The sequence below is a fragment of the Dipodomys merriami genome, unplaced genomic scaffold, assembly GCF_024711535.1.
Source record: "Dipodomys merriami isolate MVZ:Mamm:240054 unplaced genomic scaffold, mDipMer1.0.p SCAF_3, whole genome shotgun sequence".
NCBI lineage: Eukaryota > Metazoa > Chordata > Mammalia > Rodentia > Heteromyidae > Dipodomys > Dipodomys merriami.
Window position 1 is genome coordinate 81,951,582 of NW_027204492.1, and position 27,366 is coordinate 81,978,947.

The following is a 27,366-nucleotide window of genomic DNA, read 5'->3' on the forward strand; positions in this document are numbered from 1 at the left end:
CCAGCCCCTTCTGAGAAGGTTTTTAACTACAAATTTAATTCTTTTTTTTTATTGTGAAAATACTGTACAGAGGGTTTACAATTACATGGGCAAGATAATGAGTACATTTCTTATCAAGCATTGTAGCCTCCTCCTCTGTTTCCCCTTCCCATCCCTTCCCATCCTCCCCCCGCCTCCCCCAATTCTCCTCCCCCCCCCACCAAAGTTGTAAAGTTCGTTTTTCGACATAACAACTTGTACATCTCATTGTTGCAATGGATCCACCTGTATCCATATTTAAACAATTTGTTTTTTCCCTTCCCCTCCACAAATTATACCAACCTCAAATACAGTGAAAGCAGGGGTTATACCATGGGGGAGGGGCATACAAAGCAACAAAGAAATAATCTTATAAATGTGTTAGAAACAATCACCTGAAAGAAAAAAAAACATTTGAATACATATCTTAGGGTTCATTTCTCTAACATCAACTTATCTGACCTTTTCTGCTTGACTCAGACATATACTAGTTATTGCAAATAAGGGAAACTATGGGACCTATGTTTCTTTGGGCTTGGCTTACTTCACTTAATATAATTTTTTCTAAGTCTTTCCATTTCCTAACAAATGGGGCAATGTCATTCTTTCTGATGGAGGCATAGAATCCCATTGTGTATATATACCACATTTTCTTGATCCATTCATCTACTGAGGGGCATCTGGGTTGGTTCCATATCTTAGCTATAGTAAACAATGCTGCAATAAACATAGTCGTGCTGGTAGCTTTAGTGTGGCCTTGTTGGTGATCAATTGTGATCAATCCCCAAAAGTGGGATTGCTGGGTCATAGGGGAGTTCTATGTGGAGTCTATATTTTTGGGGGGGTCCGGTGGTGGGGCCTGAACTCTGGGCCTGGGCACTGTCCCTCAGCTCTTCAGCTCAAGGCGAGCGCTCTACCACTTGAGCCACAGCACCACTTCCGGCTTTTTTTCTTTTTCCTTATGTGGTGCTGAGGAATCAAACCCAGGGCCTCATGCATGCAAGGCAAGCGCTCTACCACTGAGCCAGCTTCCCAGCCCTATGTGGAGTCTTTTGAGGAACCTCCATAATGCTTTCCAAAGTGGTTGAACAAGTTTACACTCCCACCAACAATGCAGTGAGGTTCCCTTCTGTCCATATCCCCTCCAGCATCTGTTGTTATTAGAGTTCTTGATTATAGCCATTCTAACTGGGGTGAGGTGGAATCTCAATGTTGTTTTGATTTGCATTTCTTTTATGGCTAGGGAGATTGAGCATTTCTGCATATGTCTATTGGCCAGCCTTCTTTCCTCTTCAGAGAAGTTTCTCTTTAAGTCTTTAGCCCACTTACTTATTGGGCAGTTGTTTCTTTGAAGATTTGTTGTTGGGGGATTTAATTTTTTGAGTTCCAGGTATATTTTAGATATGAGACCCTTGTCTGTTGTAAGGCTAGTGAAGATCTTCTGGTTATATATTTAATGTTGGTGAGTTTTTGTGCTTTGGGAGAAACTGTTCCATTTCATCTGTTTTGTGATATAGATATATCTATATCTATATCTATAGATATAGATATAGATATAGATATATATAGAGAGAGAATTGTTCATTATTATCTGCTTAATATCTTAGGGAATCTGTAGTGGCATTACCTTTATTTTCCTGCTCTGAGTTTCCCAGTTGTTCTGCTGTTTTAAATATTCTTTATTTCTGTTATTATTTTTATTTACTTTTGAGAGAGAGTTTGAAATGGGATTTTGCTATATACCAAAGTCTGGTGTTGAACACATAGTTCTCCTGCCACAGCCTCCTGAGTGCTAGGAATACACACATGCATAACCATGTCCAATTCCTAAGCTTTTCTTGTGTGTTCTAGTCCTGGGTCTTGAACTCAGGGCTTAGGTACTGTCCCTGAGCTTTTGTGCTCACGGCTAGTGCTCTACCACTTGAACCACAGCTGCACTTCTGACTTTTTTGGTGGTTAATTGGAGATGAGTGTCTTGGACTTTCCTGCCCTGGCTGACTTTGAGTTCTATCCTCAGATCTCAGCCTTCTGAGTAGCTAGGATTACAGGTGTGAGCCATCAGGACCCTGCTTGAAGCTCTTTTTATTAGCAGTATACATTTATTGTACAAGGAAAGTTACACTGTCCCATTTCCTCACATGTATATAATGTACCCCAATCAACCTCAACCTCAACCACCACCCCCATCACTTTCTCCCACTCCCTGGTCCTAAAACAATTTCATGTTTTTTGTTCTACTTACACACATACAAATAAACGGGTTCAACCATGTTCACTATCATTTACCATCTTCATTAGACCTCCCCCCATCTTACTAGTGCTCATTTCCTCCAATTCAAGCCTGTTCTGTTTTTCTGTCATTTGGGTTTTTTTCTTTCTTTATTGTGTATTAATTGCACCAAGGGCATTTCTGATGTGCATATATTGTGCTTTACTCAAAATAATCCTATTACTCTTTCTTTCTTCACCCTTCCCATCCCCTGTTGATCAACAGCTTTCATTGAAGGTTTTTGTTTGTTTTGCCAGCCCTGGGGTTTGAACTCAAGTTCTGGGCACTGTCCCTGAGCCTCTTGGTACTGAAAGCTAGTGCTCTACCATTTGAGTCACAACACCACTTCTGGATTTTTCTGAGTAGTTCAATGAAGATAAGAGTCTCATGACTTTTCTGCCCTGGCTGGCCTCGAAATGGGATCTACAGATCTCAGCCTCCTGAGTAACTAGATTATAAGCATGAACCACCAATGCCCAGCTTCATTGAAGTTCTTTATGCTGGCTTCACACACAGTTGTATTTTATTTCATTTATTCCTCCTTCATCTTGCTATTTTTCTAATTTACATTATTGTTTTAGAGGTGATATACAGCGGAGTTACCTACATTTTACCTACATATGTTCACTCATTCTCTCCTTCCTCCCTTCTCCACCCACATTCATCTTTTTTTCCTTACTCTGCTCATGCTCCTATGTAGTCCATAGTTATAATCTATGTTAGAATCAGACTTAGAATCTATGTTCTACATATATGTATATAGGTATATACATGGATGTACATGCCCTTGAGTATGTATGTGTCTTTTATGATTGGCTTCTACATATGAGAAAACATATAATATTTGGCGTTTTCAGCTTAATTTATCAAAATCAACATATGTTCTCCAACTTCATCCATTTTTCAAATGACATCACTTCATTTTTCTTTTTTCTTTTTTTCTCTTGTGTGGGTACTGGGACTTTTTTGTGTGTTCTGGTCCTGGGGCTTGAAAGCAAGGCCTGGGTGCTGTCCCTGGGCTTTTTTGCTCAAGGCTAGCACTCTACCACTTTGCCAAAGCTCCACTTCTGGCTTTTTTGGTAGTTAATTAGAGATAAGGGTCTCAGGGACTTTTTTGCCTGGAATGGCTTCAAACGATCCTCAGATCTTAGCTTCCTGAGTAGCTGGGATTACAGGCATGAGCCACCAGTGGCCAGCTCTGGTGGTATCTCTTACTGAATATGACAGTGCTCATGTCTACATTACCCATAGGGTAAAAACAGGAAAGATGATGCTGTCATTTTAATAGTGCTTTTATTTTGGTCAACCTGCTACTATTCAGAATCCTCAAATATTTTTTTCAGTGTATTAGGTCCAAATTTTATGGTGGACTAAATATGTGTAGCATGTCCATCCTATAGTCTATTGTCCTTGGGTTCCTTGCTTAAAATGTTTTTTTTTAAGCCTAGCTTCCAGGAATGCCCCCTCTATCTTCATTGCTTAATATTCAGCTGAAGTTTGGTCTAACATTGAATTCTCTCTGCTAGTTTTGAATTCTTTCTGCTAGTTTTGTTTGGGTTCTGATGCCCACACAAAACTATACTTCAGAAAATAAGATGGAGGATGGATAGCTTTATAGTACATTGCAAACATATGTGATAACAGCATAAAGAACCTCAGTAAAAGCTGTTGATCAAAAAGGGGACGGTAGGGCTGGGAATGTGGCTTAGTGGTAGAATGCTTGCTTGGCACTCATGAAGCCCCAGGTTCAATTCCTCAGTGCCACACAAACAGAAAAAGCTGAAAGTGGCACTGTGACTCAAGTGGTAGAGTGCTAGCCTTTAGCAAAAGAAGCTCAGGGACAGTGCCCAGACCCCAAGTGAAAATCCCAGACTAGCAAAAAAGGGGGAGGCAATTTTGGACAGGGATAGAAAAATAGACTTTGTTGGGGGTACTATTAGGAAGGGGCTGGGATAACAAGAATGAAGAAAATTGAATCCTGTGTAAATAGATTATTTGCAACAATGACAATAGAACAATCAAACCTGCTAAAATTTACATGGGAAAGCAGGAGATGAGGAAGGTAATGGAGGTAAGATTGATTAGAATATATTGTAAGGGGGGGAAGATGGGAGAACAAGGATGGTAAGGGGAAACAAAGGAGGAGGCAACAATGCTTGATAAGAAATGTACTCATTACCTTGCTCATGTAATTGTATCCCCTCTGTATGATACTTTCACAATTAAAAAAACTTAAAAAAAAGAATATATTGTAAACGTGTGGGAAGGTAACAATGAAATCCCCCCCCAACTGTAAAACTAATGTAAGATAATTTTAAAAATAAAAATAAAAGCTATGCAGGTCACAGTGGTTTACGCTCTGATCCTAGCTACTCTGGAGGCCAAGATTGGAGGATCATGGTTCAGAATATTCCTAAGATACTCTAGACGCATAAAACTGCAGGCACTAACATAAATTTATTTCTAGCTCTCTTCTTAATCCCACCTGATGCCATTATCCCAGGCTAAGAATCCAATCTGTAAAGGCATCAGCTCTGAAGTCGTCCTCAACTTTGCTGTGCAATTTGTTCCTTCATTGAAGTTGCCAGAGAGGTAGATGTATACAGATGGATAACAAGAAAAATTGATACTTTTATTATAAAATAACATATATGATAAAATAATAACATGCTCGTGTGTGTGTGTATGTGTGTGTGTGTGTGTGTGTGTGTGTGTGTGTGTGTGTGTGTGTGTGTGTGTGTGTGTACATGCACCAGTACTGGGGCCTGAACTGTGGGGATACAGGCACACATGCACACATCAATCCTGGGGCTTGAACTCAGGGCCTAGGCACAGTGTGGGCTTTTTTGCTCAAGGCTAGCTCTCTATCACTTGAGCCACAGCTCCATTTTAGAAACCATTATTATTAGAAACCATCCTTATATATGAATGTTCCAGTTCATTCATTATACTTGTTAATCAATTTTCACTAATATGTTTGCATTTAATATTTAATCTTTTTAAATCTAAATTTTCAGTAGTTAAAGGTTCATAGATATAAATGCCATCATTGAACTTACTGTGATCCTCCTTATTTAGCAATTTCCTCATCCATTTCCCAGATTATTATATAGGCTTGCCAAAGTACAATGGAAATCTTGTCAATACTAAGTTACCAATAACAGTCAGGATGCCTAGACTCTAGCTCCCATATCTAACCCTGTGTGTTTACTTTCTCATTCTTAGTCTCACTGTCTATAAAATTACGTGTTCATTGTTGGGTATGTCTGTATAAAACCCTTGTTATAAGTTTCAAAGATGACACACAGTACTTTGAATATTGTTGATATAAAGGCTTCTTGTATTTTGTATTTTCTATATTTTATCATGATTACAAAAAGAAGACCACATAATTATATGCTTATTTAATTAAATCCTTCGAAATGTTAGTGATTAATGTTCACAAATGTACTTCCTAAAATTAATTTTTGACCACTCTTTAAGTTCTTGGCTTACAAAAATGGTTTGGGGCTGGGAATATGGCTTAGTAATAGAGTGCTCGCCTAGTGTGCATGAAGCCCTGGGTTTAACTCCTCAGTACCATATAAACAGAAAAGGCCAGAAATGGTGCTATGGCTGAAGTGGTAGTGCTAGCTTTGAGCAAAAGCAGCTCAAAGACTGTCCCTAGACCCTGAGTTGAAGCCCCAGTACTGGCACACAAAAAGATTTTGTAAGCACAAATAATAGTACTAAGTTATAAAGACTAGTGTAATGTTCAAATTAGTATATTTTTTAAATTTATTTTTATTTATTTTTTGGGGGGGGTCCGGTCGTGGGGCCTGAACTCTGGGCCTAGGCGCTGCCCCTCGGCTCTTCAGCTCAAGGCTAGCGCTCTACCACGTGAGCCACAGCGCCACTTCGGCTTTTTTCTTTTTGCTTATGTGGTGCTGATGAATCAAACCCAGGGCCTCATGCATACAAGGCAAGCGCTCTACCACTGAGCCACCTTCCCAGCCCCCAAGTTAGGATAATTTATACTGATTGAGTCATCAGTAAAACTGATTTCATTTGTTTGAATATCTTATGCTTTAGGATATCCTATGCCGAGGCTTATTAAACCATCTGTGTTGTCTTTTCCACTATTCCAGATAAACATTCTTTTTATTCATCTTTAATTTGGACATTTTGGGGTAGTTTTATTTTGTTAGTGGTACTGGAGTTTAAACTCAAGCACCTTATACTTGGTGAGCAGTCACTTTACCACTTGAGCCATTCCAGTAGCCCAATTTTAGGGAGCTTTTTGAGGCAGGCTTGCTATGTACTCTTTTTATCCTCTTGCCTCAGCCTCCCAAATGCTGTGATTGAAGTCTTGTATTTCTTTGCCCATGTCTTTCTAAATTTTAACCATATATCAGAAATATGAGTACAATTTGAAAAGTGATTAAAGTTTTTAGAAACTTGTTGAAAATCACTAACATTTCATTGCTATCCTGATGGAAATTGCTTGCAATATCTTGAACCATGTCAATTTACTTTTTCTGGACCTGGTTTCCCCACTACGAAGTAAGTAGCTTTGATTGCAATTCTCAGATTCTTTTCTTTTTTGGTTTTCTTTTTTTGTATTTCGTTTTAGAAATACTGAGGCTTGAACTCAGAACCTCACAGTTGGTAGGCAAGTGCTTTACCACTTAAGGTAATACCCCCAGCCCAGTTCTTTCCATTTTTAACATTCTGTGATTCTTTTTCTCTCTCCTTTTGTGGTGCTAGTGATCAAACCCCTACCCTTGTGCTAGGCAAATACTGTTTTACTGAGGTATATCCCTAGCCTTATGATTCTGTAAAAAAAACATTAAGTATTTACCTGAAGAAGCTTATGAAAAGACTAAAGTTTATATTAATTTTTCATGATTCCGCACACTTGAATTACCCCTAAGATAATTTGTTAAAATATGAATCAGGAGTTTCTTGCTTGATGTCCAAGAAACTTTGGGGACTGAAAGGGGAATAGTTAGTAATTAAGACAATAGCTTTATTTTGTGTGTGTGCTGGTAATGAGTCTCGAATTCAGGGCCTCACACTCTTACTCAGTTTTTTTGCTCAAGACTAGCATTCTACCATTTGAGCCACAGCACCACTTTTAGCTTTTTGGTAGTTCATTAGAGATAAGTATCTCATAGACTTTCCTGCCCTGGATGGCTTCAAACCACAATCCTGAGTAGCTAAGAATACAGGTGTGAGCCACTGGCAACTGGCTCAACAGTAGCTTTATTGTTTTTTTTTGGGGGGGGGGGAGGGGATCCGGTCATGGGGCCTGAACTCTGGGCCTGGGCGCTGTCCCTCAGCTCTTCAGCTCAAGGCTAGCGCTCTACAACTTGAGCCACAGCACCGCTTCCGGCTTTTTTTTTTTTTTTTTGCTTATGTGGTGCTGAGGAATTGAACCCAGGGCCTCAGGCATGCAAGGCAAGCCCTCTACCACTGAGCCACCTTCCCAGACCCTCAACAGTAGCTTTAAATTGGGACTGTTCCAGGTAAACTAAAATATGTGGTTGCCTTTATCGGTTCCCTGTGTGTGATTCTATTAGCTGCATGGTTCTAACAAGAGTTATCTAATAGTTATAATTTTTTTCACAGTTTCCGTGTTTATTAATTTTTTTCAGATTTACTTGGTACGGAGGGTAGTACAGCTTCATGCCAGCAATCTCCAGCCAGTAAAAAAGGAATGTTCACAGATGACTTACATAAACTGGTGGATGACTGGACAAAGGAAACAGTAGGAAATTTTCCTATCAAGCCAAGTTTAAACCAGCTTAAGCAGAGTCAACAAAAACTAGAAACAGAAAACTGGAACAAGGGATATGAAGTAAGTTGTTTATCCCCAAACTTCTTGATAAAAACTAAAGCCATAAAAGTTTATTTTTTTAGGCCAATGGTCATGAGAATGTGATGTAACTTGATAGCATTAAGATTTTGATGTTGGTTTAGATTTATGAAGCCCTTCAGCAAATTATCTTTTAGACCAAGTCAATGAACTTTCAGGTAGGTGCCAGTTAATAAATATTTTTAGACATTCTAAGCCACATGGTAAGAACTTATCATCTTGTTTGTAGTTTCAAAGCAACCCTAGACAATATAGAATTGAATAGGGTGGATTTGAGCCATTTAAAAATAATTTGTGAAAAGATATGGCAAGCCATATTTTCTGGCTCTTGTTTTTAACTATTGTATCTTAAAAACAAATACGGAAAAAGAAGCCTATGGAATGAGGATTAATGTGATCACATGAGTTTTGAGGAAAAGCTATCCTGTGCTACATATCAGTATTTTTTATGCTAGTCTTGGGGCTTAAACTCATTTTGTGCTACAGGGTAGTATTCTACCACTTGAGCCACATCTCCATTTCCAGATTTTTGGAGGTTAATTGGAGTTAGGAGTCTTACAGATTTTCCTACCTGGACTGGCTTTGAACTGTGAACACCAGATTTCAGCCTTCTTGAGTAGCTAGGATTACAGACATGAGCCACCAGCACCCAGCTCAGATCAGTATTCTTTGTTTTTTTTTGGTTTTTTTTGGGGGGGGTTCCGGTCGTGGGGCCTGAACTGTGGGCCTGGGTGCTGTCCCTCAGCTCTTCAGCTCAAGGCTAGCACTTTACCACTTGAGCCACAGTGCCACTTCCAGCTTTTTTCTTTTTGCTTATATGGTGCTGAGGAATTGAACCCAGGGCCTCAGGCATGCAAGGCAAGCGCTCTACCACTGAGCCACCTTCCCAGCCCCTCAAATCAGTATTCTTAAAGCCAATAAATTATCTTAACTATCTTTGTTTAGTATCAAAAAAATGTCATAAGACAAGTATTATAAGATGTTTTGAGTTTCTTAGGGAGATGCCCAATTATTGTTTATACAAAAGCATCTAGAATAATATAATTTAGGTAAAATATATATGTTGGATATGTACTTATCCATAGAGAAATATGGATTTTATTTTACCTGATAATGAGTTTTTTGGTCAGTCCTAGAGCTTGAACTCTGGGCTTAGATGCTGTCCCTGAGCTTCTTTATGCCACAGAACCACTTCTGGGTTTTTCTGAGTAGTTTATTGGAGATAAGAGTCTGATGGACTTTCCTGCCTAAGCTGTCTTCAAACCGCAATCCTCAGATCTCAGCCTCCTGAGTAGCTAGGATTATAGTCATGAGCCACCAGTAACTGGCTTACCTTATACATTTTGTGCTCATGTTTTAAAATTCAGAATAAGTAATCCTGTTCAAATGTGAGTCAGATCTTAGAACCTGAACTGTCATAATCAGAAGAGATATATCTAAGTGTATCTGTATTATGTCATGAAGTCTTTGAGCAAATTATCCTATAGACCAAGAGTAAGCACACTTTCAGGAAAAGACCAATTAGTAAATACTTTCAACTTTTTTTTTGGGGGGGGGGTCCGGTCGTGGGGCCTGAACTCTGGGCCTGGGCGCTGTCCCTCAGCTCTTCAGCTCAAGGCTAGCGCTCTACCACTTGAGCCACAGCGTCACTTCCGGCTTTTTTTCTTTTTGCTTATGTGGTGCTGAGGAATCGAACCCAGGGCCTCATGCATGCAAGGCAAGCACTCTACCACTCAGCCACCTTCCCAGCCATACTTTCAACTTTCTAAGACAAGTAATTTAGACTTCTCAACTTGTGTCTATGTGTCTATCTTCTGTTTGAATGTGTGTATAGTTTTTAAGTAAAGAAAGTGTGAAAATACATTTATGGGGCTGAGAATATAGGTCAGTTTTAGAACACTTATCTGGTATAGTGCAAGAGTTCCATTCTTAAAAATTATATTAAGTGAAGTAAGCCAGGCCCAAAGAAACATAGGTCCCATGGTTTCCCTTATTTGTAATATCTAGTATATGTATGAGTCAAGCGGAAAAGGTCAGATAATGTGATGTCAGGAAAATGAACCCTTAGATGTGTATTTTAAGGTTTTTTTCTTTCATGCATGTGTTTCTAACACATTTATAAGATCATCTCTTTGTTGCTTTGTATGTCCCCCCCCCCCCCGACAGTATAACCCCTGCTTTCACTATATTTGATGTCAGTATAACTTGTGGAGGAGATGGGGAAAAACCAGTTGTTTAAGGATACAGGTGGATCTGTTGCAACAATGAGAAGTACAAGTTGTCATGTCTAAAACGAGCTTTACAACGTCGGTGCGGGGGGGGGGAGGGGGGGAAGAGAAGGATTGGGATTGGGGGGGAGGGGGGAGGCTGGGAAGGGATGTGAAGGGTAAACACAGGAGGAGGCTGCAATGCTTGGTAAGAAATGTACGCATTATCCTGCCTATGTAATTGTAACTCCTCTGTACAGTATGTTCACAAATAAAATAAAATAAAATTAAAAAAAAAAAGAGTTCCATTCTTAGCATTGAAGAAAAAACAGTATGCTTTAAGCTGGTCTTGTTGGCATACAAAGGTAGTCCTAGCACTTAGGAGGCTGAGGCAGTATCCTGAATTTGAGGTTACATAATGGGGCATCACTGTAAGACTTTGTCTCAAACAATGTTTATTAGATAAGTGCCAGTGGCTTCCTTCTATAAATCCTAGTTACTCAGGAGGCTGAGATCTGGAGATCACAGTTCAAAGCCAGCCCAGGCAGGAAAGTCCATGAGACTCTTACCTTCAAGTAATCACCAAAAAGCCAGAAGTGGAGCTGCAGCTCAAGTGGTAGAATAGTAGCCTTGAGGAATAGCGCTCAGGAACAGTACCCAAGCCCTGAGTTTAAGCCCCACGCCTAGCACAAAAAGTATTTTTAAGGCGGGAGCCGATGGTTCACGTCTGTAATCCTAGTTACTCAGGAGGCTGAGATCTGAGGATCACATGGTTCAAAGCCAGCCTGGGCAGGAAAGTCAGTGAGATTCTTATCTCCAATAAACCACGAGAAAACCAGAAATGGTGCTATAGCTCAAGTGGTAGAGTGCTCGCCTTGAGCTGAATAGCTGAGGGACAGCGCCCAGGCCCAGAGTTCAAGCCCCACGACCAACAAAAATAAAATTAATACTGAATAACAATATTTAAGTCATAGATTTCTCAAAATAGTAAATAATGCATCCTCTTGGGGGCTTTGAATTCTTTTCTTCCTGGCACCAATTAATACCTAAATAGTATCCCCATTGTAAGATTCTGGACATTTTGAGGCAAATTTCAAGACAGAAGTGTATTTTATTCTGCTATGGTGAGATCCTCTAACATACTATGCAGATGGAGGTTTTGTTGACTATTCAGATGGTGATTGGTTGCAGTATCAAAGGAGTATGTTTGGAGGAAGGGCGAGGAAAAAATAGTGTGTGAATAAAACCGCCAAAGGTTTTTTTGACAGACTTGGGTTCCATTGTCAGGTAGTCATTTACTTATCATGTGACTTACTATACTTTTCCTTTGTTTTCGTGTCTTTTAAGCAATCATAATGCCTGCCTAGCAGAATTACTGAAGATTAAATGAGTTAATACTTACAAAGCTGTATCATTACTGGTGTCACATTGTAAGTGCCTATATATGGCAACTATTTTTGTAATGTGACATTTATTCAATGATATCTTAGTATAGAGAGCTAACTTTACCAATGTGCTCACATGTTACTGTTGAAATGTATACGCTGCAAGGCAGAACAGTTAGGAGTATGAACTAACATAAGATATGTAATTATCTTGAACACACAGATTGGTGCTCCCCACGTGATAGCCACGTGGGAGTAGTAAACCAAAAAGTGAGCCAGAGGCCAGTGACTCACACCTGTAATTCTCGCTACTCAAGAGGCTTAGATCTGAGGATCACAGTTCAAAGGAAGCCCTGGCAGGAACATCTATGATACTCTTAACTCCAATTAATCACCAAAAGTGGTGGAAGTGGAAGTTGTGATTCAAATGGTAGAGTACTAGCCTTAAGCATAAAAGTTCAGGGACAGCATCCAGGTCCTGAGTTCAAGGCCCAGGACCAACATGTGTGTGTGTGTGTGTGTGTGTGTGTGTGTGTGTGTGTGTGTGTGTGTGTGTGTGTGTGTGTGTGTGTGTGTGTGTGTGTGTGTGTGTGTGTGTGTGTGTGTGTGTGTGTGTGTGTGTGTGTGTAAAAGCATCTGACATATAGAAATGGATTTAGATTGCTAAATGCATATACAAAATAAACTGATCTTTTGTTTCTATGTTTCTTTTGTTAGAATACTCCATCTACTATGGGCTACACATCAACATGGATTTCTTCTCTTTCCCAAATACGTGGAACAGTCCCAACTTCTTTGCCACAAGGACTTCCACTCCCCTCCTTTCCTGGGCCATTATCATCTTACGGAGTATCCCATGTTTGTCAGTATAATACTGTAGGAGGCACAGGGTATCCCTTACAGTGGGTTGGAATCCCAGGAACAACACAGCAGTCTGTAGTGATTCCTTCCCAATCTGCAGGACCATTCCAGCCAGGGATGAATTTGCAGGCATTTCCAGCTCCACCAGCACAGAATCCATCTACGATCCCTTCTACAATCCCTCCTGGTCCTAAATGAACCAGAATAGAGATGATGAAGAAAAGGGAGATTTTATTTTCCAGAATTATTTTCAGGATACCTAAGATATTAAAAGTTTTCTTCTTCTTGGGTTTTGCCATATTTTCCTTCATTTGAGTTTACTTTCAAATGTAAGTGTTTTATTGTTCCAGTGTGATATTTGATAAGGCTTATCATTCTGTAGAAATGTGCAGTTTGCACATAGAACACTGCACAGAGAAATGTTTTTTCACTTCAAATCCTATCCTCTTTGATACTTGATTTTTTTAAAATACTCTTCAGAATGCTTTAATAAGCTCAGCTTGAGCATTACCATTTCCAGGATACTTTCCATTGCATTGCTGAGAAGCCCTCTTTTTTTAAAAAAAATTGTTTTTGCTACAGCTGTTATCTGCAGCTGTATGATACTTTTCTTTCAAATGTACAAAGATGATTTCAATTTACTCTCCCCAAATGTGGACAAAGTGAGATCCTCCAATAGCTGGAGTCTTGTGGGATTCTTCACATTTATCTTACAAGTTTACCTTTCACAGGAGGCAGGGTAACACTGCAGGAAATGTTTTGTCAACCAATACAGAACATGAGCCCTTTTTAATGTGATTTTTCTTCCCGTCGTCACAGCAGTAGGAGTGAAGCCTTGTTTTGAGTGAGGCGGAGGGAAAGGAAAAATGAGAACTGTAACAGTTCCTTGATTCTACAGATACTATAGCTGCTTTTGGATTTCAGTAATAATTCAAAGCAGCTCTCTGCTTCTTGTGTGCACACTACATTGCTTTTGAGCACTCAAGAGGCATCAGTTTGGCTTGCATTCTTTTGCAAAGGATATTTTGCAGCCAATAAGAATCTCATTTGGGGGAAAATCTTTATATTCCTAACAAAGGGGATTGAAGTTAACACCTTTATTGATCTATTATTCTGAAGGGAAATGAACTTAACACAGTAGGTTTTTTTTGTAGGTTCTGAGACTTACACATGAAACACTGGCTTTACAGGGTCCTAAGAGATGTGGGGTATACACTGTCCTGCAGAGAAAGAGAGAGTAGACCCTAGAAGGATACTATTTAAGTTGCCCTTAGCATTTTGGATTACCATTTTATGGTTGTTATAATTTCTTATTAGTAATCTAGAGCATCGTAGCTGATTTTTAGATCTTAGATGAGTTTGGCAGCCTCTTTAGACTATGAGAGAGATCACTGTCAAGTTGCACTTTACTGGGTTTTATCCAGTTTTAGGAGGAAGGGAGGCAATGTCACCTTTGGTTTTTAAGAAAGTTAACTATAATAAAATTAAATATAATAAAGACTGGTCACAGGGTTTCCTAGTGCTCAGTCTGTGAAACCCAAGTAGAATTTTTTTTAAGGGGATCTAACTACTAAGTCTACATGTTCAAACTACTTAGCTTCCACTGAAGATTTCAAAGTCATTTCTGGTCCACATTTACCCAATTAGGAGTTTTGTCTATTGGTGAGCATTCCAAATTGTCACTCACCATTTCTGTTAATGAAATGGATTTTTCTTCCATATTCCTCTAAAAAAAATTGTACCTCCTTGGTCTTGCCAGGTAATAAGGAAAACTTAATATGTATACTCCTTTTTGGGTTTTTATGCAATATACTTTATAGCATTCAGTTTCCTCTTTTTAAAGTATGTCTTTTATTGCTTACCTAAAGATACACCCACCGTTGCAGTTCTTTCACGGTTGGGAGCATCAAGGGTAGCATTTTGAGCATCGCTGTTGCTAAGAGCCACAGTTGTTTTGGGTTTTTTGTTGTTGTTGTTCTTTTTTTTAATAAACTATCATCAGTTTCAGAGGAGTCTTTCCAAACCTTATGTAGAGATTCCTCCCATTTCTCTGGTATTGCTTTATTTGCAAGTTGAAGTGATTTTAGGACATTCATGCAAATTCTTGCACTGCAGTGTTTCCTGTGTGTCCAAAAACAATCCTCCTGAAATCCATAACTTTCAAAGAAAAAAATCTGTTCATATTTTCGTAGATGAGTTGATTTTGCATAATTAAATTGAGATATATAACATAAAGTGAACTTCTTCCTTAATGGCCGTCTTTTAAAATACCCCAGGGTATAAAACAAAAAGCTCCATGGGTAATATGTACAATTCCACTTAGTAATGGCTGCTCTGTATCCTATGGCCTGCATTTTATCACCCACCTCAGTTTTACATAGAATTCATCATTCTTATTTGCCTGCAGACTTTTTGCAGTGCCTTGTAATATTTAGAATCTTTTCAGATTTTTGCTGGAAAGAAAAGTAGTCTTCTAAAGTTTGAAGATGGTGAATAGTGTACTGCTGTCTCCATGCTGACAGCAGTAGCTGGGTTAGCATATATGTTATATATACTTTGTGTATATGTAACATGTGTAAGTTTAAGAATACAGAAAAAAGTGAGTTTTTGCAGAGATGAAGAAAAATAATGTTATTCACATTGCTGTGGGGTTTATTTCCTTTTCCCCATTACTTAAATGTTTGATTTCAATTATAGTCATTTTGACTGTAAATATTGGCTAGTTTTCTATCTAGGATTTCGCATTCTTTCATATTTTTTTCTGAGTCATAAATTGTGCTGGTTTCATCCTTGCCTGAGGTACTTCTCCCCAGAAACAACTAATGCTTGAATAACTAAAGCTCAGAAATTCCCTTCTTACTTAACAACGAGCCTACTATATAAAATAGGCCTTCTTGTTCATTTGAAAAAAAACACACACACACAAACCCATCCTCTTCATTTTCTTGTAGAAGAGAAAAAGGTCGTGCGTTACCATTGTGCTTGTAATGTTTATTTGGGGAATAGTTTGTATGTCCAGCCACCATGTTTACTTCTTAAAGTACAAGTCTGATGAAGAGTACTGTATCTCCATCTGTGGCAACGTGAGCATCTCATCATGAAGTATCTGCTGCTATGTCTGTGAAGTTGGGTGTAACATCATAAGAATATGAAACAAGTATTGATGTAAATCTAATGAAAATAACCCTCTATGTGTATTTGTAGCAGTCTTGAAAATTCTATTTAAGGTAATTTGCTGTAATATAACAAATACTCATTTTGTTTTTCATCCCTCCCTTGCTTCTATCAAGCATGATTACTAATGGTTTGACAGCAAAATTATCTGTGAAAGTTTAAAAGGCACTTTTCCGCTGGGATTTTTGGATTGAGTGGAGTGTGATCTATAGTATGGTGGGATGTTATCATCTTAGAACCCCAGGTTTACTTCCAGTCTAGTTACTTTTGTTTATCTACCTCGTTTTTAGTGCTGTTTTTGATGCACAAGTAAACACTACCTGTGAAACTTACTTTTGTTCCCCTTGATTCTCAGTATTTTTTTTTAGATTATAAATCTGGCTTGCCTTTTTGTTCTAGCACTCATCATGAGTTTGCGATGAGAGGTATCATCACTCTGTGGGCAATCTGTGTTTAAGTGATGAGAGCCATGTGCCTATGTGAAATAAGCTTAAGAGGATTTGGGGATGGAGAGCAGAGAAATAAATCTGACTGGTGGCAGTATAGGACTTTATTATAAGTGTTAGTTATAAAATAAGCAAACTGTCACAAATGTACTTAAATTAGTTCCAGTGCCTGTAACATTGCATTTATTTTTACAAGAGATGCATTTCTCATCTCTGTGCCTAAAGGGCTATGGGTTGAAATTACTTTTAACTATCACAATGGAATATTTGACCAGTCCTCCAGCAGTGACCTGTCCTTTAAAGTATTAGCATACTGCTAAGTATTTGCAGTGATATTTTGTTATCTTAAAATGGCCCACTGCATTTTAAGTTGAATTGCTTGTAGTTTGTGATAAGGGGTTTATATAACTGTTATCCTGTCTGTACAGTTTCTGGAGGCATTGGCTTGCTTCTGTGCTGTATTTTCTGAGAGATAAAAATGATGCATTCCTCTTTCAACCCAAATCTTAGCAAATGTTTGTAACCAGACATTCCTGGTTTCACATGTTTACTGTGTAACACTACAGCATAGTTTATATTGGTAAGTACTGTATTTCAGTCACCCTGCATAAATACATTCCTGAGGTATATTTGCCATCACTTTGGGATTCAGTTACTTCATCTTCTGTTTGGTTCAGATAAACTGAAGCCATTTGAGGTGATTTGAGGTGCAGACCATTTTCTAGAATCAATTGTTTTTTTAATCTTTATCAAGGATTTGTTTTCTCCCCTTTGTTTAGAAGATGAACTAGAAAATGGTGGGTGTATGTGTGTGTGTGTGTGTGTGTGTGTGTGTGTGTGTGTGTGTGTGTGTGTGTGTGTGTGTGTGTGTAGAAAAGGCCTTAGATTTAGTAAATGGAATTTTTAGGATTAAAATTTAAAAAAAAAAAGCCTAATCCAGGTTATGAAATGGAAACAATCAAATGGGAAAATATAATCGAAATACAATTAGTATGCAATTTGAATGGAGCCACATGCTTTCAGGTCATCCCAGAAATAGTGTTTTTGTGAAGGATGAATATAAATATTGGTTGGGGATTTTGACCCCAACATATGAAGGAAAGTGAAGTAGTAACTACGTTACCCTAAAGTTATTTTCAACTGGGACAGTGGAATTGTGTACCAATTAATTCTGGAAGATTTTCTTTTCTTTAAAAAAAGGCTAAAAGTCAAGCAAGAAGGGAAGAGAGAAATTCAGCTCTGAGAAAAAAATGTGCAGTGTCAACTAAACTCTTAAATGTGTTTGTCATCCTTTAGTTTTATTTGAAGTTGCATTTTGATTTGCACTGTAATTTAAGGTTTGAGATTGAGATTTGTGGTCCTCAGCAGATAAAAGTGACTAATCGGAAAGTGCAGTTGTTCAAGGTCTGTCATGCTCAATCACTTAAAGCTGTAATTTGTTTGATATGAATATTAAGCATGTAGACCTCGTGCAGCATGGGAGCCACTCAGGAAGTTTATGCAATTAATAAACTTTCATGCATAATTTACTATGAAGTATGCAGAATTTCAGCCACTTCTCTACACTTAACATTTAGTTGTATATGTGAACTCTCCTTTCTTAATTGGGGAATGTAGCATTATAGAGAATGTTGTTAAACTTAAGTTTAATTCTTTCTGACATTAATGTTTTCTTTTTTTAATTTTAATTTTGGGGAAACCAAGTGATCTGCCTTTCACCAGTTGTCTCATTTTGATTCTTTGAAACTGTGATTTTTATTTCACTTGTACCCAACTGTTGTTAAGTATTTTGTTTCCTGGAAATTTTGTTTTGAAGCAGACAATAAAGTTTGTGTTAAATGAGTATGTTATCTTATTAAATTGATGTCACAGTCACTGCAATAATCGGCCTTTAAGTAGTTCTTTATTTACCAAATGGAATTTAGGAAAAGTAGTCCTATAGATTATGCTGGTGTGTATGTGTGTATATATATATATATATATATATATATATATATATATATATATATATATATATATCTCCAAAACACCAATTAACCACACCATGTTTTGCCTTTTTTTTGGGGGGGGGGGGTGGAGCTTGAACTCTGGGCCTGCGTGCTGTCCCTCAGCTCTTTAGCTCAAGGTGAGTGCTCTACCACTTGAACCACAGTGACACTTCTGGTTTTCTGGTGGTTAATTGGAGATAAGAGTGTCATGGACTTTGCTGCCTGGGCTGGCTTTGAACCATAATCCTCACATCTCAGCCTCCTGAGTAGCTAGGATTACAGGCATGGGCCACTGGTGCCCAGCTGTTTTGCCTATTTGAACACATTTCAAACACAGTTCCAGTTAGATCTCTCCAAATTTGCAAATGAGTCAAAATTGTAACATTTTCCTCAGCTAGGATTTTGACTGAATTTTTTAGAGGTATTCAGTTTAATACTCTTAATTTTACTTCTTTTTTTAACTGTATTTTTTTGTCTTTTCTTTTTTGCAGATTGAATATTGCACTTGCTAAGAAAGCACTTTGCCACTGAGTTACATCCCAGCCCTAATTGTACTTCTTGACTGAATATTTTAATTTATACAGCAGTCCTAAAATATGTGGGATTAAAGAGTTTGCTTGAGCCGGGCGCTGGCTGGTGGCTCACGCCTGTAATCCTAGCTACTCAGGAGGCTGAGATCTGAGGATCGCGGTTCAAAGCCAGCCCGGGCAGGAGAGACCGTGAGACTCCTATCTCCAATAAACCACCAGAAAATAGGAAGTGGCGCTGTAGCTCAAGTGGTAGAGCGCTCGCCTTGAGCTGAAGAGCTGAAGGACAGCGCCCAGGCCCAGAGTTCAAGCCCCACGACCGACAAAAAAAAAAAGAGTTTGCTTGGGGGACTGGGAAGGTGGCTTAGTGGTAGAGTGCTTGCCTTGCATACTTGAGGCCCTGGGTTCGATTCCTCAGTACCACATAAGCAGAAAAAAAAAAAACAGAAGCAGCGCTGTGGCTCAAGTGGTAAAGTGCTAGCCTTGAGCTGAAGAGCTGAGGGACAGCGCCCATGCCCAGAGTTCAGGCCCTGCGACCGGACCCCCCCCCCAAAAAAAAGTTTGCTTGGCCAGGCTCTGGTGGCTCTCATTTGTAATCCTAGCTACTCAGGAGGCTGAGATCTGAGGGTGAAGGTTTGAAGCCAGTTAAAGCAACGAAGTTTGTGAGGCTCTAATCTCCAGTTGACTACCAAAAAGCTGGAAGTGGAGATATTGCTCAAATGCGAGAATGCCAACGTTGAGCAAAATAACCCAGGGACAATGCCCAGTCCCTGAGTTCAAGTCCTAGTACACACAAGTTTGCTAGAGTCACATGGCTAGTAAGTAGTGACACCTACATCCAATCTCAGATCTCTGTGATTCTGCAGCTCATGAGAGAACTCAATAATCTACAGTGACTTGTGAAACTATCAAACTGGGTTAGATCACATGCTCATGTGGTAGTTTGTGGAGAACTATGGATGTGCATATGCAAAGCGTCCTATAGCAAAGAGTAAAAGGCCTATCAGAAATACTCAAGCTTGTCAAGCACGGGTGGCTCACGTTGTAATCCTAGCTACTCAGGAGGCTGAGATCTGAGGATCATGACTCAAAGCCAGCCTGGGCAGGAAAGTCCATGAGAGTCCTATCTTCAATTAACAACCCAAATACTGAAAGTGGAACTGTGGCTCAAAGGTCTAGAGCGCTAGCCTTGAGCCCAAAAGCTCAGGTACAATACCCAGTACCTGAATTCAAGCCCCACAACCAAAAAAACAAAAACAAAAAAACCCACTCAAGCTGTGAGGCATAGTGGTACACACCTATACAGTCAACTATTTGGGAGGCTGAAGGAGGAGCTCCACAGGATCCCAGAACTTTGAGGCCAGCTTGGAAAACCACCCTTTCTCAAAATAGGAAAGAGAAAGGGGAAGAGACCTTGTAGTATGACCTGAGATCTCTTGTCTCAGGTGATTTCTAGTTGGAGGTTCAAGATACATAGTGGGGGAGGGGAGGGATGGAAGGGGAAAAACAAAGGAGGAGATAGCAATGCTTGGTAAGAAATGTACTCATTACCTTATGTAACTGTAATCCCTCTGTACAGTATCTTTACAATAAAAATTGTATTTTAAAAGCAAGATACATAGTGGTAGATGCATGAAGTCTTTTATTCAAAGCCTCTTGAACTTGCATTTTCTCATTTGTAAAATAAAAGTGGTCATATTTACTAATTGAGTTTACTATTTTGTTGATGGTTTTCACATTCAGCTTGCACTTGGGAAATCAAACTGGCTTGGACATAGTTCTGATTATTATTAGTGGTAATACACAGCTTTTATAGACCAGCAGACCAGGATTTTTTTATTTTTTTTATTTTATTTATTTTGGTTGGTCATGGGGTTTGAACTCTGGGCTTGGGCGCTGTCCCGGCGCTCTTCAGCTCAAGGTGTGCGCTCTACCACTTGAGCCACAGTGCCACTTCCGACTTTTTTTTCTGCTTATGTGGTGCTGAGGAATCGAACCCAGGGCCTCATGCATGCAAGGCAAGCGCTCTACCCCGAGCCACCTTCCCAGCCCAAAACTGCTTAACTTTTTTACTTCAGCTTCCTTTAAAAAGGATAACTGGCATCAGAGGCTCATGTTAGCTACTCAAGAGGCTGAGATCTGGGAATGGTAGTTCAAAGACAGCCCGTGCAGAAAAGTCCATGAGACCTTTATCTTCATTTAACCACCTAAACTCTGGAAATGGGACTGTGGCTCAAGTGTTAGAACATTAGCCTTGAGCTAAAAAGGTAAGGGACAGTACCCAAGGCTCTAAGTTCAAACAAAAGCAAAAAGAAAGGAAGAGGAAGAAGGAAAGAAAAAGATAACTGGTTTCTGGAACTGTTAAAAATAAGCATATAAAGAGCTTAGCGTTATGCTGTTTATGCTTTTTTTTTTTTTTTTTTTTTGCAATAGTGGGATTTAAACCCTGGGCCTCATGTGTGCTAGGTAGACACTTTGCTACTCCAGCCTGAATTATGTCTACTACACAGGGGGTTGGTTAAACAATAGTAACTACTATTCAAGGAACTTCATAAATCACTACTTTTATTATTTTTTATGCCAGTACTGGGGCTTGGCCTCAAGGTCTGGGCACATGGGGCATTTTGCTGGTTAATTGGATATAAGAGTTTCATAAACTTTCTTGTCCTGGCTGGCTTCAAACTTTGACCTTCATATTTCAGTCTCTTGAATAGCTATAATTACAGGTGTGAACCACCAGCACCCATCTACAGATCACTAAGAAGAGAAAAAGATGACAAAACCCAATTCTAGGCTGAGATTAGAGCACTGCAGGTAGAAGTCAGCCCAGTCAGGAAAGTCTGTAAATCTCTTTTCTCCAATTATCTGCCAAAAAATACCAGAAATGGAACTGTGGCTCAAGTGGTAGAGCACTAGCCTTAAGCAAAAATGTTCAGGGACAGTGCCCAAAAGCGCCAGGACCAGCACACACACACACACACACAAATGGTAACTGTCTGTGTTTCTGTTATAAAATAAGTAGTACTGGTTTTCTTTATAAACAAAATAGGTTTATTTAGTTATTCTGAACACTAATAGAAGTCCAAGATTGGGCAGTCGACCTCTTTAGCCTCTGGTAGCATCCCCTCAACCCCAGTGGCTACATCACAGCATGGCCGAGAAGTGGAAAGGGAAATCATGAGGTGAGGAAGAAGCCATATATGGCTAGGGCAAGAATGCTCTCAAAAAAGTGTGACTGGGGGGGCTGGGAAGGTGGCTCAGTGGTAGAGTGTTTGCCTTGCATGCATGAGGCCTTGGGTTTGATTCCTCCGTACCACATAAGCAGAAAAAGCCAGAAGTGGTGCTGTGGCTCAAGTGGTAGAGCTCTAGCCTTCAGCTGAAGAGCTGAGGGACAGTACCCAGGCCCAGAGTTCAAGCCCCACAACTAACAAAAAATAAAGTGTGACTGGGCTGGAAATGTGGCTCAGTGATAGAGTGCTTGCCTAGAATGCATGAAGCCCTGGGTTCGATTCCTCAGTGCCACATAACCAGAAAAGCTGCAAGTAGCACTGTGACTCAAGTGGTGGAGTACTAGCCTTGAGCAAAAGAAGGTCAGGGACAGTGCCCAGGCCCTGAGTTCCAAGCCCCAGGACTCACAAAAAAAAAGTGTGACTGTCTGCACGAGGGCAGAGCTCCCATCACCTAATTAGCCAGCTTCCAAATACCTCTGCACTGGGACCAAACTGGTAGCACAGGAACTTTTGGGGAACACAAACCATTTCTAAACCATAATGTTCCCCCTCTAGGCCTTGAGATTCAGGACCTCACAATGCAAAATGCATCTTATTCCATGCAAATAGTCTCAATGTATTCACCTGTTCTGCTGTAAGGTCAAAAAGCTAAAATCCCATTTGAAACTCAAGGAAAATTCCCAGCTGGGAATCTCCAAAACGAAAAGCAAATTATTGTTACTCCTGGGAAATAGCTCAGTGCTACAGTGCCTGGCATGCTTGTTGAGACCCTGGGTCCAATCACCACCTGTTGAATTTCAGTACACACACACACACACACACACACACACACACACACACACACACGCACGCACGCACGCACGCACACACACACACACACACACACACACACACACACAGTAGCAAGTGGGGCTCCCAAATCCTTGGGGCCTTTGGCAGCCCTGTGTCCATAGATTTGATGATTGAAACCCACATGGCTGCTATGCAGCATGTTTTCTGCACATCCATGCATGGTGCCAGTTGTCCTGCTTTCCTGGGGTTGCAGTGATGGTCCTATGACTCTTTTAGGCCCCTACAGCTGGCCCCCTAGGCTTTCCTTTAAACAAACACTATAGAAGTTTAACAAAATGAATAGCAGGAAGTTTGTGATGTCAGAAGTAAGGTCCAAGGGCAGGGAGCACACAAATGGAGAGAGGAAGCGTGTTCGAATGCAATTATATTTAATGTACATATGTGAAATGGATTTGGGTAACTTGAGGGGAAGGGTGGAGTTGGAAAAGATGGGGGAGAATGATGGGAGGGGTGACATTGATCAAGGTGCATTATACTCATAAACTGACATGTCTAATTGTACAACCATTTAAGGATAATTTTTAAAACTGAAAAGAGATGAAAATCTCTGCAGAAACAACTCTGAAGTTCCTGCTTCTGCATCATGTGAATTTCACCCAGATTAGCTGCTTGCTTGCTACCTTTGGGGCAATGGGACAAAGTCATGCCTTGTACCTACCTGCTTAACCATGGCTGTGAATTTTGTTTGCAAGCCAGGAGCAGTATACTAAGAGGGGTCCTGGGCAACAAGCCTTTGGAAAGCCTTTTTCTCTGGCAGGCCTCTGGGCCTATGAGAATGCTGGGGCTTGAACTCAGGGCCTTGCACTTTCACTTGGCTTTTTCCTCTCAAGTCCGGCACTCTACCATTTGAACCATACTTCCACTGCTGGCTTTTTTACTTGTTAATTGAAGTTAAGTGTCTCACAGACCTTTCTGTCTGGGTTCTCTGCAAACTGTGATCCTCATATCTCAGCTCCTTGAGTAGCTAGGATTGCAGGTGTGAGCTACTTGTACCTGGTAACTTCTTAAGATTTCTGAGATGTCTTTCAGGCCTTTCCCCTTATTATCTTGACTATTTAGTACCCAGCTCCTAAAATGTTCGATTTAGTTTAGTAAATAACAACAGTTAATAATATTTTGAATGTATTTTAAATTTAGTAGTACTTTTTAAATTTAATTTTAATTAATAGACATTAACCATATGAAGGGGTTTTAGTGTGACCATTTCTTTTATTTTTGCTAATCTTTAGAAAACAGTTGATTGGCTATACCCTCATTTTATTCTGATGAACACACTTTTTCAGCAGGCTGTGAAATTTCTAATGAGTCTCACTCTAAATCTCACTGAAAGTAGCCACTAATAACCATGCAACAGCCTAAATGTCTTGCTGTTTAGCTATCCCTCTGCCATAGACTTATTTCTCTGTTCTTGCATTCACCCTTTCACAAAGCCATGAAGCACAGACACACTGGCAGCTACGCTTTCTGTACTAATGTGACATAATAGTCCCCATTTCCATCAGCACTTTAGTCATAAACACTTATCCAATTTCTAAGATGTGTTAGCTTTTTCCTAATCTCCTTATCTTCAAAGCCCTCAACGGAATCATCCATAATGCTCTGTTTATAGCATTGTAAGCCTCTAGATTCTTCTAATCTCTGCCTGTTATGCATGACCAAAGCTGTTTCTACATTTTCAGATATTGTTAAAGCAACTAACTCACTCCTTGGTACCAATTTTCTGCACAAGTCTGTTTTGTGTTACTGGAATGACGTACTTGAAATTGGTCGCATTATTAAAAACAGTGAGGTAATGTGTAGTATAATTTTCTTCTGTGTCAAATTTACCCCATTTCTTTAAAAAATGATTTTTCTCTTTGTAGTCATCCCCCACTTCTATCAGAGTAAGATGGATTTGTTTACAAAATAAATTTAGTCTCATTAAACTTCAACTAATTGTTTACATAGGTGTAACAGGATTTATAAGTCCTCATAGACCTTCTTCAAACTTGCCTTGCTGAACCAGAAGTATGGCTCAAGTGGTACTGTGTTCCTGCCCGCAAGGAGGAGGTCCTGAGTTCAAAGCCTAGTAGCACCAAAATAGTAATATTATTATTATTAAGCTGGGTGCTGGTGGCTCACACCTATCATCCTAGCTACTCAGAGGCTGAGATCAGAGAATCAAGGTTTAAAGCCAGCATGAACAAGAAAATTGTGAGAATTTTATCTTGAATTAAGCACCAAAAAACCAGAAGTGGAGCTGCGGCTCAAGTGTTACAGCACTATTCCTGAGCTTAATAGGTCAGGAACAGTGACCAGGTCCTGATTTCAAGCCCTAGGCCAGCACAAAAAATGTGTAGTAATAGCACAAGGCCCTGATTTCAAGCCCTAGTAGTAACATTCATACACATATACATGCATACACACGCACCATTTGTTCAAGGGATTGTGTCAAGTATGACTTTAAAATATTAACATTAGTCCCTTAAAGCTTGTCTGGTCACATCTGAAGCTACAACCTTTTAGTCAAAACTTAAGTAATATAAGTAATATTTGCAATTGTGTTCTTTGTTAAGCAGAAGAAATTATTTTTATTGAACTGCCACAAATAACTATTGCCCAAAAATATTTCACCCATAGTTTAGAGTTCTGGAAGGCAGGAGAAGTCAATGCTTTTTCTTTTTCTTTTCCTTTTTTTTTTTTATAGGTTGTGGGGCTTGAACTCTGGGCCTGGGTACTGTCCCTGAGCTCTTCAGCTCAAGGCTAGTGCTCTACCACTTGAGCCACAGTGCCACTTCCATTTTTCTGGTGGTTTATTGGAGATAAGAGTCTCATGTACTTTTCTGCCAGGGCTGGCTTTGAACTGCGATTCTCAGATCTCAGCCTCCTGAGTAGCTAGGATAGGTGTGAGCCACTGGCATCCGGCAATGTTTTCATTTTTGTCCACAAAATATCCTCTGTACAAAATTGCTATGAAGCCTGGAGATTTAAAAAAATGTCCCTTACTCAGCAAAACAGAATGTTAAAGAATGCTAGGGTGGTGGTGGCTCATATCTGTAATTCTAGCAACTCAGGAGGCTGAGATCTGAGAATAACAGTTCAAAGCCAGCCTGGGCAGAAAGTCTGTGGGACTGTTATCTCCGATTAACTACCAGAAAACCAGAAGTGGAGCCATGGCTCAAAATGATTGAGCACTAGCCTTGAGCAAAATAGTTCAGGGACAACGCTGAGGCCCTGAATTCAAGTACCACAACCAACCAAAAAAAAGAGAATGCCATTAAAATTATTACCATTAATTCATTCAGTCCTATATAGTAATTCTTGTTCTGTATGATCATAGTTGGAAGTTTCATGATGTCACTTTCTTCATTACAGTTCTGGAAATTCTTGTCCAGGCAGATGGCATGAACTTAAAGTCATCAGGAACTAGTATATGTCAATCCTGCATGAGTCATCTTAAAGAAGAAACAATCTTGAACTACAACTGGTGGTAAATGCTTTTAAGAAACAAAACAATGAAAGTGCAAATGACAAAGGCTTAGAATGGCTATGTTTAGGAATTAGATGGATAGTTTATCATAACCAGCAATTATTAAGATTTGGCAGGGTGCTGGTGGCTCATGCCTATAATCCTAGCGACTCAAGAGGCTGAGATCTGAGAATCACTGTTCAAATCCAGCCTGGGCAGGAAATTCTGTGAAACACCTCCAATTAACCATACAAAAAGCTGAAAGTGCATACACACACACACACACACACACACACACACACACACACACACACACACACACAAGATTTGATTATTTCCAAGGAATGTAATATTGAGCATAATAACCAAAATTATGACAGACAATGACTTTCTAGGAACATACAGTTTGGGAGACACTCGCATCGATAACATATCCATAAATATAACTTAAAGAAGAATAAGTATACTTCTGTAAGTTAACATATTAAATAAGCCTAATTAGTTTAATATCTCTCTTTACAAGGCCAGAGACATGCCTTCTAGATTTTTCAGAGGCCCGATTAGAAAATGCAAAGATAATTTGAGGCCAAAACTCAATTTAGAATTTTGTTTTGCGAAATTTACCAAAAATTGTTACAAGGATTAAAACAAATATGACCTCAGAAATAGAAATAGCAAGGCATTGCTGGTTCACACCTGTAATCCTAACCACTCAGGAGGCTGAGATCTGAAGATCATGGTTTGAAGACAGCTCACATAGATTTCAAAAGGGAATCTTTTCAATATTAAAAGATCTAGGTTCTTTGTTTACATGGATATAAAATATATTCACTTTTTAAATCTATTATTATTGAAAAGGGAGAGAGCATAGAAAATAAAATTTTCTATCATCTGAGAATCCTTTCTTTTGGCTGCTACTGAGACTTGAACTCAGGGTCTTGCCACTGTCCTTAGCATTTTATGCTCAAGCTGGTGCTCTGCTGCATAAACCACACTCCCACTTTCAGTTTTTTGCTGATCAATTAGATAACACAGATTTTTTTTTCTTTTTGTCTTGGTTGTTCATTTATCTGCCTTTGAGGAGGTAAGAGGGGGCACAGAAAT

The 27,366-nt window shown here is 39.4% G+C and overlaps 1 protein-coding gene across 3 annotated transcripts in view; it reads left to right on the top strand.

The window, feature by feature from the left end:
- Wnk3 (WNK lysine deficient protein kinase 3) overlaps positions 1 to 18,047 on the top strand; it is a 150,433-nt gene extending 132,386 nt beyond the window's left edge. For all 3 annotated transcript variants that reach the window (XM_070040399.1, XM_070040401.1, XM_070040400.1), the window contains exons 22-23: positions 7,924 to 8,126; positions 12,454 to 18,047. In XM_070040399.1, the coding sequence (XP_069896500.1) occupies positions 7,924 to 8,126; positions 12,454 to 12,795 (545 nt within the window). In that variant the 3' untranslated portion in view covers positions 12,796 to 18,047. The remainder of the gene's footprint in view (positions 1 to 7,923; positions 8,127 to 12,453) is intronic.
- The last annotated feature ends 9,319 nt before the right edge of the window (positions 18,048 to 27,366 follow it).